This window comes from Cavia porcellus, unplaced genomic scaffold, assembly GCF_034190915.1.
Source record: "Cavia porcellus strain 051 isolate PalLab524CR breed Dunkin Hartley unplaced genomic scaffold, mCavPor4.1 scaffold_1, whole genome shotgun sequence".
Taxonomy (NCBI): Eukaryota; Metazoa; Chordata; class Mammalia; order Rodentia; family Caviidae; genus Cavia; species Cavia porcellus.
In genome coordinates, this window is record NW_026947484.1 from 75,465,274 (window position 1) to 75,483,036 (window position 17,763).

A 17,763-nucleotide genomic window follows, 5' to 3' on the forward strand; every position below is an offset into this window, starting at 1 on the left:
TTATGTTCATAAAAATGTTGTTTAAATTAATACAGTATCTATTATTTAGATGAGTAAGTATTTTAACATTTTCTCAGTTTTAATTTTGGAGATACAATCTATGCAGACAAATGCTATTTGAGCTGATGGCATACGCTGTTTGCCTAGCTATGTGGGAGGCTGGGGCAGAAGGGTTGTGAGTTCAAGGCCAGCCTGGGTAACAGTAAGTCACTGTTTCAGAAGAAAAAAAAAGTGACAAAACTATTTGAGATCCTCAAAAAATTTTAAGAATATACTGGGATCCTGAGATGAAAAGATTTGAGAATTGTTGTAACAGATCATTCAAAAGTAAGCTAGAGAGGAAACAATTGGAAGTGAATGTTTTCAATCTAAGGTGCTGGGGATTGGATCCAGGGCTTCAAACATTCGAGGCAAGTGCTCTACCACCGAGCTTTATCCTTAGCCCTCAAGGTAGAATTTTATAACAAATATTCTGGGCACAAAGCCCCATGTTCCTCTTCCTTTTTGAGTCTCTCTCTGCTTCCTGTGGAGCAGGAGGCCCCTGAGACGGAAGTGAGATGGTCTGGGTGGACAGTGCCGATGACAGGGGTTTCTTGGTCCAGGTCCGGACAGAAGGGCACGTGGAGCTGGACGTGAGTTCTGGCTGCCAGTCCTGTTTCTGAGAACTGGCTGTACTAAGCCTCGGTTTCTTTATCTGTCTGAATGGAGGCACATGTGACAGCTATTCCAAGAATGACCCAACGCATGTCGGACAAAGACTGGCCTTGTGCTTGGCACATAACCCAGGCCTTCCCGCATGATTCTGATGTACCTCACTTTTGTTGTCTGTAAAACAGAGCTTGTGATACGCCTACCTCAGAAGGTTGTTGTTGGGATGAAATGAGTTAAAATATAGAAAGATTAATATATAAACAGCATTAAGGATGCTGGCAATCAGGAAACTCACAAATGCTCCAGAACTTCTTGCTATTAGCTACAAATTAGGATTAGGCTTTTTGCCTGAGTTTGGTGAGAAATATTTTTACTGCCTGTCATTATCCTCTTCTCTCTCCTCCTATGGTACTGGGGACTGAATGTACAGTCTTCACACTGAATTACATCCCCAGTCCCTTTTTTATTTTTCATTTTGATACAAGGTCTTGCTGACTGCAGTCTGGGTTTGAGACGTGACTCTCCTGCTTCAGCCTCCCGGAGTGCTGGGCTTCTAGGAGGGCACTGCTACACCCAGTTTTTCTCTCTTTTCTCCCTCCTTTCACTTTTAAACCACAATAAATTGGGCTAGAAGGCTGAGCAGATGACCAGCCAGCCAGCTGGCACCACCAACATCTTTTTCAGTTAGCAACTCATGCCTGATTTAAGTGCTTGTAGTACAACTAACAGTTATCTCTGTGGCTTCTCCTCGGAGCTTTGGAGTCAAGTATTATCCACTTTTGAAAAGCTTAGCTTTTCAGTGTTGAGCGAAGACATAAAAAAGCAATGAATTGAAGACCAAGGAATACTAAATAAATAGTACTTAAAAAAAAAACAAATAAAATTGATAATACAGAGTAGAGAAAAAGCAAAATGACCCATAAGTCAACAAACCAAGAAATGCCACTAACTGAGCCATTTAATCACCTTGTGATCTCACACTCCGTTCAGGAGTGTCATTGTCCAGACACATAAAAGGGGCTCGAACCTTTGGCTACGCAAGACGAGACTTCGCTTGGCTCTTTCTGAAATACTTTTGTGATTTCCACTTCCAGATGACCCCGATTACCATGAGACCAAAAAGCAAACAAACAAAACCAGACCTGTTTAATATTTTCCTGTTAAATTCTCTATTTTCCTGGCTGGGTATATGTGTCACATCCACTTTGTAAGAAGTTTGCAATATGCAACTAACTTACTTTTTAACTGGGAGCAGAAGCCATGCAAAGTAGAAAAATTCTGTTTAGTCCAGAAGCCAGGATATTTAGGGGTTACGAAAAAATGTTTCCACGGTGGTTGGTGGGACGTGCTATTTTATGCAGGGGGATCAGGGAAAGCCTTTCTGAGGAGCACAGGTTTTGGGCCGAGGCATGAAGGAAATGAAGAAGCGTGTGTCGGCTCTGAGAAAGGGAATACAGACAGGAACAGAGAAGGCAAAGGCCCTGAGGCAGAAACACGCTTGGTCTGTGAGAGGAACCCCTAGCAGAGGAGAGTGAGGCAGCTCACAGGAAGACTCAGGAGGAGGGTCCTGGGGCTTGGGAGCCAGATCGGGGAGGGCTGTGAGGAGACACCAGGGGGCTGCAGACTCCAAAGGAACATTTTAGGGTCTGATGTTCTGCAGGGCACACTTGAGAAAATACAGAGCCAGACTGTGGGTGTGGAGAGGCCCGGGGTGCAGCTGTGAGACCCACGCCAAGTGGTGCTGACTCCCAGAGCTCTGCTTGTCCACCACAGTGATGGACAGAACTGGCTCAGCCTTAACAACTGGTGCTGGATTCAGTTCTTCCAACAACCCAGGGCTCCTGGACTTAGCAAGGTGGTGTTATAGTTTGGATCTAGAATGTTCCCCAAAGACTCACGCAATCAGAGGCGGCCCTTCTGGAAGGAGAATGGATGGGGACACTAAAGCTGACTTCTGTTAGGGGACAGTCACGGGGCCTGACCTGGAAAGGCACAGCTCCTCCCCGACTTCTTTTCTTCTCTCTGTGTCTCCTGCTCACCATGAGGTGCGCAGCCTCCCTGCACGGCGGGTCCTTGCACCACGCTGTTGCTTGTTGTAATGTCAGGAGTTATGTCCCAGGCATGAGAGAGTGGTAAGATAGGAAGAGGTAACAGCAAAATGAAGAAGATTCAATCCCCAGGGCATAACCGAGCCACAGGAAGGAGCAGCTCTCTTGGGAATGACCCCAGGGCGCCCCACTTTCCTGTGCCCCTGGGTTGCATTTTCTGTGCTAGCCGGTGTTGAGCACTGACCTCCACAACCTTGTGTGATGTTCACAGTGAGGCGTGCGAAGCATCACACAGCAAAGAAAAGACACCCCCTTCTGTGGCAGTGATGGGCTGCCATTGTTTCTTTGAAAACCCAAGCGTGCCTGGTTTTACAGAACTAGTTTTTGTGTAAGCATGGTCTGGATCCATTTGTAAACTAAAACGGGAAGGAAGAAATGAAAAACAAATGACTTACTAAGTAGACATCAAGCACGGAGGCGTTGTCGTCCTGCGCTTCCACGGTGCTTGGCTCAGCCGTCAAGTAGATGGTCCCCTCTTCCAGGGTGAAGGTCGAACTTGGAGGCAGCCCTTTACTGAGAGACAGAGACAGACTGTGAGTGCAGGGCCTCGGGACAAGCCAGAGTCAACCCCAAAGCTGCGCTGTGGCGGGCAGCTTTGGGGCCAAAGCGTTTATGTGAGTCACAGCTGGAGACACTGTCACTCAAGTTTTCAAAAATTGGTTTTACCAGCAGCGCAGTTTTGCTCTCCTGAGTTCAGGCAGCTTTGAGAGGTGTTCTGTAGGTCCTGTGCCTTGTGAGTGGCAGCTGCTGTGAACCCAGATGCCCCTTGGTTGTCTTTCACTTAGGGCTGCTGGTTCTCACTGCTTCTGTTTACCTCCTTCTCTCCTCATCTATTCACATTTTGCTACTTCACAGAATTTAACTCTGTGTATTCTTCCTTTCTTTTTTAAATTTATTTATTTATTGGTACTTGGGATTTGAACTCACGACCCTGTGCTTGCAAGGCAGGTGCTTATGCCACTGAGCTAAATCCTCAGCCCTTTCTTAGTTTATTAGTTTGTCTTTATTAGTTTGTCTTTCTTTTCTTTTTTGGGTCTTTTTAAGATAGGGACTCACTATGCAGTTCAGGCTGGCCTTCAACTCACTTTGTAGCCCAGGCTGGCCTGGAACTCACAGCAATCCTCCTGCCTCAGCCTCCCAAATGCTGGGATTATAGGTGACTTCCTGTTTCTTTTACTGTTTTATTTTTTACTTTTTGGCACAAAATGTTCAACTACAGCAACGGTTCTTAGGCTCCAGTGCGCATCAGAAGCCCCTTGGGGGCTGGTTACAGTGCTGTCTTCAGCCCTCTCACGGAAATTTCTGACTCAGAGGGTCTGGGATGCAGCCCGTGAACTTGCACCTTGGACAAGCTCCCCGCTGATGCTGGTGCTGCCTTGGGGCACCATGCCCGGAACAAGGGCGACTTACAGATACACAGAGCATCACATTCAGTGGCCTGTGAGGGCTGTCTGCATGGGGCCTTCCTAAGGACACAGCCACGGCAGACTAGACAGACTGGGGATAGGGGGCAGCTTGTTCTTCTCTGATGTGACAACCAGTGTGAGCTGCTGAAGGAGCCAGTTCATTCTGGTAGTATTTAAACTGGATGTTAATAGAGGAGTTTGGAGATACACATTTTCTCCTAACGACATAAAGTTAGTTATGTTTTTATGGAGAATCCTCAAAAACTAAAACTAGAAATTCCATTTGACCAAGCCAGCCCCTTCTAGGTATCTTCTCCAATAAAGACATCACATTTACCATAATGATATGTACATACTCATGTGTATAGCAGCATGACTGATAATAGCCAAGTCTTGGAAAGGGCCTCTCTGTCTGTCAACAGATGGAAGGATAAAGAATATGTGGTTCCTATACACGATGGAGTACTACTCTGTAGAGAAGGGTACACTAGAGTCATTTACTGTAAGAAAGTGGATGCACGTTGAGACCATAACTGTAAATAAAGGAAATAAAAAACCCCACAAGTTTAAATATCACAGAGTTTCTCTTACAGGAGAAACCAAATAATAAAATTTTTAAAAAAAATTTTATTTAAGGAGAAAAAGAAAAAAAAGCTGAAAAGGGGTACCAGTTATACAGAATTTCAGACAAAAAAATAAACAGAAGGAAATCACTGGGGTTAATGGATTACATATTGCCATCTTAGAAATCCAAATAATAACAATTAAAATGGTTTTGTGCTAGCGTTCCTCCGTCCAGCTCCTCCAACTCCAGGGTCAGTGTCTTCCCCAATTACCCCTTCGGGGTTTTACTCCAGCAAAACCATCTTATGGCCAGTTGAAAACACAGATCAAAAAGAACTAATGTTTTAATTTTAATTTTTATTAGCGTATGTTTTTGGTGCCTAATGATTACATTCCTCGTGGGCAGTGGACGTAACACATCTTAATTCATTTTGCATCCTCTTCTCCTCTGCACCCTCCATCTCTTGGTTACCTTCTCAGCAGTATCCATCTTTCCTTTTGCTCTTTATGGCCGAGCAGTACTCCAGGGTGTACACATACTGCACTTTCTTTTTGTTGTTGTTGTTGTTGGTACTGGGCATTGAACTCACGACCTCACACTTGCCAGGCAAATGCTTTTACACTGAGCTAAATCCCCAGCCCTGCCATTTGTAGTTCTTCATCTGAGAAGTGTACATTCATCTCAGATGCTCATTTCTGGATTGACCTTTGAATTTGGGGGTGTCTCAGTTTTTTTTTAGTTCTTTATAGGTTTTAGATAGAAGTCTTTTGTCTCAGGGAGAATTGGGTACAATTTTTTCCCACTCTGTGGGTTGTCTTTTCACTCTGTTGATTTCTTCTGATGTGCAAATGCTTTTCAATAAGATAAAATCCCAGCTGTTAATTCTTTGAAGTATTTTCTGTACAGTTTGATTTTGTTCATGAACTCTCTGAGCAAAATACATTTAGCAAAGAAATTTTTTTACCGCTAAACCCTCAGTTTGAGTTTTCTAAGAACTAGCATATCTTTTCACATAATGCAGTATAATCGCCAAGGTTGGGAAACACACTGATAAAACACTATGACCCATAGTCCATATTTAAATTCTACCAAAAGAATTCTAAATGAGCCTGCACACATAGTATAAAATATGTCAAAGAAATAATTTTCCCTGGCAAGCCAGAGTTGTTCTGTTCAAGATAAATTGATTTTGGAAGTAGTTTCAACCTCATATTTATCTTCTATTTTTGGATACTGTGAATAAACCACTGGTATAGTTAAGAACAGAAAGTAAAAAGAATTAGAATAGCTTGTGGGAGTTAACAGGTTCATTTATCAATTATTTGGCCATAATACAATATGACTATAGAGAAAAAGAACAGATTAACTCACTCCATATGGCTAAAATTTAATAAAATAAAAAAGATATTTTTCAAGAAAAACTTTGTATGAACACTTTTTCACATGTATTAGAATAGTTTTCTACCTTAGTAGAATGTTCGGAGCATCATTAAATCTGGGAGATAAAACTGAGCTACAAAGAGGTTTTGAACCCAGACAACTAAAGAACTCTTGCACTCAAAATTAAAAAGGCACAAAACAAATGAAAAAATGGGAAAAGGATCTGAACAGACATTTCTCCAAAGGATGCATACAAACAGCCTATTAACACATGAAAAGAGAGTCAGCATTATTAGTCATGGTGACAATGGACATAGAAATTACAATGAGATACCACTTCACATGCACCAGGATAACTATAATGAGAAAGATGTCCAAAAACAAGTGTTGGAGATGAAGTGGAGAAATGAGAGCCTCGTACATTGCTGGTGGGAAGCTAAAATGGTGTAAGTAGTTTGGAAAATTGTTTAGTGGGTCCCCAAAAACCATATAAGCTAGTACTTCTACTCCTAGATTTATACTCAAGAGAAAAGAAAACTCTTGTATGTAAATGCTCATAGTAACATTAAAAGCCACAAAGTAATAATGGCACAAATATCCATTAATGGACAAGCAGGTAATTAAGCAGGTAATTTTCTCTCTCTCTCTCTCTCTCTCTCTCTCTCTCTCTCTCTCTCTCTCTCTCTCTCTCTGTCTCTTTTGGTACCAGGGATTGAATTCACAAGCTCACATTTGCCAAGTAGGCACTGTGCCACTGAGCTATATCCCTGACCCTAAGTAGAAAATACTAATTGGGATATGATTTGGCAATAAAAGAGTGGAATATTGATACATGAAACATCATCTTAAGCCCTGAAAACGTGTTAAATGAAAGAAACTGGTTATGAAAGATCACATGACATAGTATTTAATTTTTTAAAAATGTCCCAAATGGAAAATCTATGCAAATAGAAATCAAATTAATGGTTGCCAGGTACAAGAGGCAGGAGAAGAACACAGAATAACCACTAAATAGGCTTTGGGTTACTCTTTGGGGTGTTGCAAATGTTCTAAAATTAGACTCTGGTGATAGATATGCAACCCTGTGACCATGCAAAACACAGACTGAACTAAATACTGTAAATAGATGACTTTTATGATATGATTAAAGCAAGAAAAAAGGGGCCCCCTAAGTACCTGTAATCTTGATCTCTCAATATACAGTATTGGAATTACTAGGAAATTTCATGTGATATATATTTTAAGTCATGTACTATTAAATTAATTACTTTTTAAGACAGGGTCTTACTATGTAGTTCACACTGGCCTTGAACTCGTGGCAATCCTCCTGCCTCAGCCTCCCGAGTGCTGGGATTACAGCCTTGTGTCACCACGTCTGGCCAGTCATGTATTTTTTAGAATAAATTCCTTGCTCATTTACCAGTCGTTTAAAAACATTTTCTTTTTTGTAATGGAGAAAAATTACAGTCTTCACAGTACCCCGAAGTCCTTCTGCTGGCCTGGGACTGGCATTTTTGGTCACCCATGGACCCTAAGTGTTTACTGGTCATTTGTGCTACTACTTTTGAGAACTATCTATTCATTTCAGTTGCCCATGTTTTGACTGGGTCTTTGGGGAAGTCTAAGTCTTTTGAGTTCTTCATATATTCTGCATATTACTTCTCTGTAAATAGCTGGCAGAGTCTTTTCTCATTCTGAAGTCTGTCTCTTCACTCTGTTGGCTGTTCCTTTGCTGTGCAGAAGCTTTTTAATCCGATGTGATTCTATGTACTATTTCTTGTGCCACTGGGGTTCTTTTCAGAAAGTCTTTGCCTATGTCCATGTCTTCAAGAGTTTTACCTGTTCTATCTCTAGCAGACTGTTTCTGTTTTAACAATGAGATCTTTGATTCATTTTGATTTTGGTGTCTGCAGCCACACCACTCTGAACACCTGATCCTACCTGATTTTAGTTTAGCACATGGTGAGAAGTTCGTCTGAATTCAGTCTTCTACATTTAGACAGCAAATTTCCCAGGCATTTGTTAAAGGAGTTACAAATCCTCTAATGTATGATTTTGACCCTTGTGTCAAAGGTCAGATATCTGTACGTGCCGGGGTTGTTTCTGCATCCTCTACTCTGTTCTACTGACCCACATGTCTGAAAAAATGTTCAACCTCTCTGGCCATTAGAGAAATAGAAATTAAAACAACACTCAGATTTCATCTTACTTGAGAAAGAAATAAACAGTAACAAATGCTGGCCAAGCTGCGAAGGGAAAAGGAATTCATGCCATTGTTGGTGGGAATGTAAACCAGTGCATCACAATGAATATCAGTATGGAGACTCTCAAAAACTCAAACCAGATATTCCATTTGACCAGGTATTCCCCTTCTAGGTATCTTCCCAAGTGTTAAAGATATCATATTACAGTGATACATGCATATACATTTTAATAGCAGCACAAATCACAATAGCTAAATCTTGGAAGCCAATTATATGCCCACCAACAGAACAGGTAAAAACTGTGATATTTATCTACAATCAAGCACTACTGGGCCATAAAGAATAATAAACGAGTCGTTTACTGGAGGAAAATGGAGGAACCTTGAGAACAGAATATTAAGTAAAATAAGTCAGACACACAAGCTTCAATATTGTATGATTTCTCCTATGTGGGAAATCCAAATAATTAGAAAAGAGAAAAATAACAGATGGGTAAGAGAAAGCAGGGAGACATTTTCTTTTTCAAGCAGGAAGGGATTCAAAAAGAGAGGGAAAAAAGAATCAAGATGTGCTGCAAACTTATATTAGCAAAAAATAAAAAATAAAAAGTAGATATAGTCTAACTGCCAGTTCTTTCTTTCTTTCTTTTTTTTAAAACTGTACTAAATTCTTTTAAAGGCCAGAGGTAGGCCGTCACCTAAAGGCTGCAAACCTTGTTTTTGCCCACTTTCTTCTCAAGAAAGGTGGCTTTGGCAGGAAATGATACTCAAAATATTTCATTTCATTTCAACACTGATGTTATTTTTAGCAAAGAATGATTAGTAAATGCATGTTATTGAAGATAAAAATGTATCCTTGTAAATGAATAAATGGCTTACACAGTACATGAAATCTTATTTTGGCTCAAGAACCTAAATATTCAGCATATATATATATATATATATATATATATATATATATTTGTAGCAGAACTCGAACTCAGGGCTTCGTGCTTGCCAGGCAGGTGCTGTGCTGCTGAGCTACATCTCCAATATGTATGCTTCGGTCCACTGCTACTTAAAGAGTCTCCCCGCCACCCCGTTTCGTCACAGTTCCCCGGATTTGGGCTGTCTGAGGGCTAACTGCATCTGACTTGCAGCAGACTTCACAGGAAACTGTGAATCCGCCCAGCTGTGCTTTTCCCTTGTAAATGCAGGAACTGTGGATCTCAGTCCTCTGCTGAGAGCGCCTTCACGCCTTCACGCCTGTCCCTCCACTGGAGAACCTGTGCTGCCCTGCTTTGGTGACAGACGGCCTGCCACTTACAAAACACTGCTTTCTGTTACCAGGGACACTAGTTTGGCTTCACTGGAGAACACTAACCTGGCCCAGAGTGCTGAAACGGTCACTGATCATTTTATGGTCTGGAACACTGCTGTCTGCAGACCTGATGAGCATTTTATAGCTAATTCTCATGGAACACGAGTGCAGGGGACAGTTTTTGTTTTTTCAAAGTTATTCTCTTATTGCCTCAAAAAAAATTTTTTTTTCAATTGGAGAAAGAATATCATCATATATATCCCATGATGTAGATGACTTCGGATGACAGGGACAGTCCTCCTGCTCCTTCTCCTACCCCAGTCCTCTCAGAATCTCTCTGCTCGCTCTCCTGGTGATTCCCTTCATGTCTTTTGATGAATCAGGGAATAAAAGCTATTTTCAGCCAGGCATGGTGGCACATGCCTGTGATCCTAGCACTTGGGAGGCTGAAGCAGGAGGATCACCATTAGTTTGAGGCCAGCCTGGACTACCTAGTGAGTTCAAGGCCAGCCACAGCTACAAGGTGAAATCCTATCTCAAAAAGCAAAACAAAACAAACAAACAAACAAGATTATTTTCAACCTAAAGCGGCATCTACTGATTGGCTAGGAGGAAATTTACCCATTTCCATGTTAATTTTTATTTATTTTGTAACTATGAATAATATTCCTAACAACCTTGATTGCGCTATCAAGTACACACTATGTATCCTTAAATGTTCTGCATTATTTTATCTTGGTCCTTTTCTTGTCTCACTTTGTATTTGACACACTAAAAAACTTCTGCCTCTATTTATTATAGCTGCTAAGATTTATTTTCTATCTTACAGTTATAATCAGATTTTTTCTGCTTTGTCTATGAGTTGGCCCCCCAATTAGAGAACAGATACATACAGAGTTCATATTATTACAACTGTGTAAACATCATTTGTGTAAGTGAAGGCTACATTTCCCTCTTTGGGCTCCAATTCATGATCACTGGGCCATGCCAAGAAAAGTGTGTTCAACAAGGTTAAATGGAGTCTGCTCCCGCCTTTTCTTTCTATTTTGCTTAACCTCATGCTGTATTTTAGCTGCTTCGTGTTAAAGGGGTTTGCTGTTTCGAAGCTGACTGCCATGAGGGGAAAATCCAGGCTGTGTGTACTAAGGGCAGGATTGAGATAGAAGCCCCACTTCTCTGCTGAGTAGTTCTCATGCGGGCAATTCAGGGCTTGGGCACTGCTCTCCTGGGTCCTCCTTGGCTATCGGGAATGACAGTGCCTGTCCTGCCACGTCACAGAGCTGTCCAGAGGACGTGGTTGCGTAATGCAAGTGGAGGATAGAACGGCCAAGACCATTCTGTAACAGCAGCATCACCGCAGCTCTGACTCTGCATGCGACTCTGCCTGTGCCAGGGGCTTTGATGAGGTCAGTCTGCATGGACACATTTATCGTCAGTCTTTGGAAAGATTTTTTTCCCCTGTCGTTCTAAGTTCAGCTACCAGAACATTAACTGATAAATAAAAAATGTGAACAGAACAGCTCCCTTCACAAACAAAATCTACAGAGACAGCGCAGCCTCACTCCATGGCTGCAAACATGTGTTGTATCCTAAAGCCACACTTTGCTGTGGGCAACCTGATTCCAGCAGCCCAGCATCAGTGGATGGTCAGACCATGTCTTGTACCCCACTTCAGAAGCTCACCTTTGTTGGGGTGGGGAGTCGAAGGAAGCTGTGGAACTTTTCAAGTTCTCAGAAGCTCCTCAAGTTCTGGCACTGGAGCGCCCAGTGAGGCCTGGACAGCGTCAGCATGCAGCAGCCTCATACCTTGTCAGCTCAGAGCTCTCCTGCGCTGAGCTCCTGGGCTGAGTGTGGAGCAAGGGTGCACACAAGCTGTCCCCGTGTGGATGCTGGGGCGTGAGAGGCCCCTGACCTGGCCATGGTCTCTGACTGATGAGCTGCCCACCTGCCTAACCTTCTGGATGGACAGGAGGCTTTCAGAGCTCTGAGCTTATTTTGCTGCCTTTTCCCCTTCTCAGTTGTGAGCATGGCTGCTGTTCTTTTCCGTGCTCCCAGTTCTGCTGCTTTTAGATGACGACACTGCCCGTTTCTAATGCAGGTATGCAGAGCAGACTGGTATTGACTGTACTGACTGCCACATGGGTCTGGAGCTCCACTTAACTTCCCTTCCTCCCCACCTGTCATGGATCAGAAGGAAACCATGCAGTGTGTTTCCAGGACTATTAGCTCTGGTATGGAAAGCCATGATGTCTCAGAGCTGGCACCAGAAGCAAGCAGCAGAGCCTCCTCTTTTTGGAGAAGAACACTGGTCAGAGTGCAGAGATTTGGTTATGCAAGATGAATGAGTTCTAGAGATCCAAAGTACAATGCAGTGACTACAGTTGACAATTCTATATTGTATATTTGAAATTTGCTAAGGGAATTGATCTTACATTTTCTCAGCAGAGGGATGAAACTATCATAACCAAGGTTATGAAGGATATGCAAATTAGGTTGGTTCCAGTAATCATTTCACAATATCTATATATGTATATCAAACATGTTGTACAGGTAAAGTATAACTTTTTTATACTAGGAAAAAATCCAAAAGCCAAATTACTTGAGGAGATGGGTAATAAATATTAAAAAGAAGCTAATAACTACATATTTGATAACAAAATAAAAATACAAAAACCTCCCACCAAAAGAGCAAGAACAACAAACCAAAGTAAAAAACTTTGATTAATTTCTACAGGACTGCACAATACTGAAGAAGCACTTCTGTTTTCTAGGAAACTGTTTTCCAGTTCATATTGACAGAGCTTAATATTTGTATTATTTCTCTTCCTGGAGACCATAGCTATGGAATTGAGAAAAATATATGTAAGTAGGTCCTATAAGTGATGCTTGGGGAAATCAGAAAATAATTGCAATATTGGCAGTTCTAAATACGTCCCCAGATGGATGACATGCGCTGAAAACAGAGCTGACTGTACTTTTCAGCTAGAAGTAAAAACCGTAAAGGCAGCAGGTATGGGGACCATTCAGATCACAGGAGACCTCTGGTCTTTCTGGCTCAGAGTAATATATGTGGGAGAAAGAGCTAGAAAAAGAGCAGAGGAACTCAATTCTGGCACCAACATGGAAAGAAGTGGCTGACTGCTATATATGCGTAAGACATTGACCTTTCCTGGGTTCCAGAGTTTCCTCTATTGTATAAATCAGGAATATGGATTGATGAAGTCCTTTTACCTTCCCACAGCTTTGATTCTCAGTTGGCCGTCTTTCAACCAAAGCTTAAAATCAAAGTGACATATGAGAAATACAATACGCTGAATTAGAGATGCCTTTTGCTGTGTAAGCTAATGGAGCCAATAAAAGTCTAAAATAAAGTGCACAGGAAATCGCTCCCATCCTAAGCATCATTATCCCACAATGAAATGACTCCCTTGGGTGGTGGCTTGCAATCAGACACTCTGAATCTCTTTTAAACTTACTGGCATGACAATGGAAAACGAATAAAAACAACCCAGAAAACAAAGCTTTATTCAGAGAGACGGTGTTATGCTGAATGGTGTCCACTTAAAATGCCTGCACTGAAGTTCTAGGCCCAGGGCTCACAACTCTTCCCTGACCACGGGGTCACTGCAGTTATAATTAGTTAAGTTGAGGTTATGCTGAGTTATGGCTGGTGTCCTTGTAAAGGGGGGAAGTTGATAATGCACATGGGAACGCCATGTGAAGACCAAAGCAAAGACCTACAAGTCGCGCAATATCAGAGACTGCTAGCACTCCATGAGCTGGGACAGAGGCCTGAAATAATCTTCCTCACAGCCTTCAGCAAAAACCATGTCTGCCACCTTGATTTGGAATTTCTGGCCTCTGGAGCTGTGAGAGAGTATCTTTTGTCACTATTTTATTGCACTATTTTTGCCACCTATTTTTGTCAGCCTAGCAAACTAATTCAGGTGTTACACATGCTTAACGGAAACCCTGGCCCTGGGCAAACAGAATGACTCACTACTTTTCCCTCCTTTTCGTTAGCTCATAAATCGTTTTTGGGAACAGAAATTTTTATTGACAAATTTATAAATGAAGGAAACTATTAACCTTTAAGAAATTCTATTTTAAGTATGTAAAAAAAAAGTACAATTCTTATTCTTTTCTAAACTATATCTTCTGTCCTTAAAAAAGTAAGGCTCTTGTGTGCACCAGGAAATGAAAAGCCAGCGTCTCCCGAGCATCTGCCATGTCAGGTCTTGGGGGACCAACCAAGAAAGCACCAATCCAGCCTTCCTGGTAAGTAGCGCAAGCTTACCTGCATGTGGGCTGAGAATCAATCCTCTTCCTTAGGGGATTCCAAGGACAGCCTGAGCTGATAGCAATTAAGGAACATAAAGTGACTAAATGCGTGTATTGTTGGGTTGGTTATCCTGGTCTGGGGCCAGTGGTCTGAGCATCTCTCCCGAGGATGACAGTTTGCAATATATCAAATATGGGGATTTTCTTCTATCTTGTCTTCAAAGTCCAATACTGTTTTCACTGTTTTGTTTTGTTCTGATTGTTTTGTTTTATTCAATATTCTGTTTTGATTGGTTTTATTGTGTTTGTTTTTGGTTTCATTTTGTTATACCTGATGGAATGGACAACTATTGTGAAGATAACAAGAAACGCTATGGTGGCTATTATTGTTTTCCTGGTATTCTGTTCTGAAGTTCTGTACCAATTTTGCTGCATTGTCTTGATTGGCTTTGCTCTGTCTTGCTTTATTGTATTTTACCATCTTTAAAATAAAAAGAATGTTTTTAAAAGTAAGGTTTTTATTTAGTAAAATCTAACAAAGATTTTTTATGGATGCACTTGTGCCTTAGATTTCAGACTTTTCTCTGGTTCTCACTTCATCAGTGTACTAAAAATGTATGCGATTGAAATGGCTGCTCAAATTACTATGAACACTGCACAAATTACTGGAGAAAATAATACAGGAACACATCAGGAAGGCAGTTTTGTGCTCATAGATATATATTATAATTATAACTGTCTGTAGCTTTTGGAAGACCATAAACAGAAATGATTTTTAGTGTTCCTGCTAACTTCACAGAGAGCTAAAATGACAGAAAATTTTCTCATACATGGCTAGGCCAACACTAAACTAATTATGGAATCTGACTTGAATAATTGGAAAATGTCACAGTACGTACCAGTCTCTGCTACACAGGTCAACACTTGTCTTGAATCATTAGAACACACACAGTTTTGGGATAAATAAATTGAATTGTGGGCATAAAACAGGAGGCACCTGCCTGGGTCGCTCCATGCCGAGATCATCTGGGAGACATGTGGTATCAGAGCCTGTGAGAACTGAACAACTCTAGCTTTTAAATTGTGGTTCAGCCTTAAAAATCCCTGGTAATATCTCATTAGACACCAAGCCCTTCTTTAAGGACCCAAACTAGGCACATTAGCATCAAAAGTCATTGTAACTCATTTGCTTAGAGGTTCTCAAACATTACTGTGCACTAGAATTGACAACAGGCCCAAGAAGCTCCATTTCAAAGCCGGTGCTTTGAGTGTCCACAGAGTTAGACTCAGCAGACTGAGACCTATTTGGTGTTTGGGAGGTCTGAATACCACCAATGTCACTGAGGTCAGATATGCAGGCCTTTACCACGTCTTAGTTACTTTCTTATTGCTGAGACTCAATACCAGGCACCCACAACTGAAAGAGAAAAGGTTTATTTAGCTCAGTTTGTGTAGGTTTCAGTCCATAGTTGGCTGGCTCCAAGGCAGGCTGGCATGGCACAAGGAAAACAGTCCATTGCATGGAAGTGGGAAGCAGGGAGCAATCAAGGGAGGGACATAGACCCTTCCAGGTTTTGCCTCCAAGGGCCCGCCTTCTCCAAATTGCTTTCACTTCCCAACACCACATTTAGCTATAAACTCATCAATCCACTAACCTGCTAGTGAGTATCAAGCCTCCATGATCCAATCAGTTCTGCAAAGCCCCATCCATGAGTGCATGAGGCTTTGGGGGGCCATCTAGACATAAACTACAACACCATGCTGTACTCAAACTCTGCCTTCTGGAAGGAACTCCTATGGAAACTAGGAAATGATATGGCACTTTGTTAAGCACCATAAAGATAAAGCCCCATAGAGAGGCCACACTGACTCTATTTTGTCCCGGACACATTCAGCCAACAATGTTATAGGAAATGTGCAGGCTTTGAAACATCGCCCCCACTCCGAGGTAAAAACATGAGGTCCTGTAAGGTCAAGAAGTAAACAAGTTATGAAATCTAAGTATGCACAATTTGAGTTTCTTTGTTCTTTATCTCAATAAAAGCTACTTGCTTAGGTAGGCTGGTGGCAGCCACTTTGCTAACCCTTAGTGTGTGCAAACCTTTATTTTCCCTTTGCTTGCAGAACCTCTACAAAGCCATTATTTATCACTGTTCACACACCTGACTACTTGTGATGTGTTAATGTGCTTAGCAATTTGTAAACATGAATGCTAAAATTTGAAAGCTGTCATTAAAATTACATTGGATTCTCACATATTCTACCTCCTGAGAACTCTAAATTATCTATTTTCTGAGTCTAATTTGAGCTCCACGTGTTTTTAGGTAATGTCTGTCTTTCACATGTGCATCTAAATCCTATTTACATGAAACTATTTCCTAGCTATTAATAAAAATGCTTGCAAAATATTTACTGTTACGATTCCACCACATCATTTCCTCAGATGAAGTTATCATATTACATCTGAGTTAACTTAGGAGCAGACACTTGAAAGCATTAGTTATTATCTATTTTTTTTTTTTTTTTTTTTTTTTTGCCTTTTTGAGACAAGGTCTTGCTATGCAGTTCAGGCTGGCGTTGGGTTTACTTTGTAGCCCAGGCTGGTCTCGAACTTGCAAAGATGCTCCTACCTCAGCCTCCTGAGTGCTGAGATTACAGGAGTGTGTCACCATGCCTGGCTCCTGGGTTCCCTTTTTAACCAGGGTTAGTTGGGACTTGTGGAGTTCCACCTCTGAACTGTTCTTTATTTTACACCACGTAATGGGGAGAACAGTCACCCTCTGCTACAGTTTGGATGAGTTCCTCAAAGATCCACGTGTTAAAGCATGGACCCCAGACTGCTACTGGGAGTTCGTGGACCCTCTCAGGGGTGGGGCTAAGGGAGTCTTTATGTCACTGGGGGCGTGGCCTTGAAGGGGACTGTGGACACTGGCCCCTTCATCTCCTTTTTTTTTTTTTTTTTGCTCCTGGCTGATAATGTAACAAGAGTTGCTCCAGCTTGCACTCTTACCACTGTCCCTGGCACACCCACAGGAAGCAAAGAAAAAAAAAAGGATCCTCCTGATATTGGGCTGAAACCTCTAAAACAGCAAACCTTTAAAAAGTAGAACAGCAGTCTTTCATTGAAACAACAGTAAGCTGACTAATACACCTCCTTATTTATACGGGGTTGATATGAATTATAAGCATTCAGGTGTTGACAGTGCTGTTTGCCCTTGTCAGTTATCTATTAAACGTCCTCTTCTTTACTTAACGTGACAGGTTACTGAATTTACCTTCATCATCCTCTCCTTGCCTCTGGCAGTGTAAGAGCATCTGTGAAGATTCATTGAGGTCGACTCACACTGGCTGTCACTGGTTGCGTATACTTTAGTACTATAAATCAAAGATTATTATGTAAAGGAGCAGACACTGTATAGACTTGAGTGGCTCAAAGAGGTGGCAAATTGGTAAATGTTAAAAAACCAGAATTCTGAGGAAAATGGCATTTATTGGTATATTTGTACAAAAGTTTGAAAATTTAAATTTTACTAACAAATAATGCTAACAAACTATTTATGAATAATAAAATACCTGAGTCTTTACTGTAAATTCCACACTGATTGGTTGTTACCAGATGTGTAGATTTTTGTAGAAGTTTTGAGTCTTTAGTCAAACTATGGTTGCAACTGGTGAATGTGTAGCTCCAATATGATGCTGACTGATATTTTGTTTTATATTAATAAGGTAAAAATAAAATAAAGAAATCTGTTAGAACTTCATTCATTTGTCAATGAGATGAATGACTTTGTTAAATAAGAAAGTAATTTTTAAAACTGGTGGATTATCTCTTCAATTTGTGTGTTATTGACAGTGTAAAAGTTGCAACT

The 17,763-nt window shown here is 41.3% G+C and overlaps 1 protein-coding gene across 4 annotated transcripts in view; it reads right to left on the minus strand.

Annotated features, from left to right (window-relative positions):
* The window catches only part of Pip5k1b (phosphatidylinositol-4-phosphate 5-kinase type 1 beta), a 290,156-nt gene that overhangs the window by 10,214 nt on the left and 262,179 nt on the right, over positions 1-17,763 (minus strand). For all 4 annotated transcript variants that reach the window (XM_063250202.1, XM_063250210.1, XM_063250195.1 and 1 more), the window contains one exon: positions 3,155-3,272. In XM_063250202.1, the coding sequence (XP_063106272.1) occupies positions 3,155-3,272 (118 nt within the window). The remainder of the gene's footprint in view (positions 1-3,154; positions 3,273-17,763) is intronic.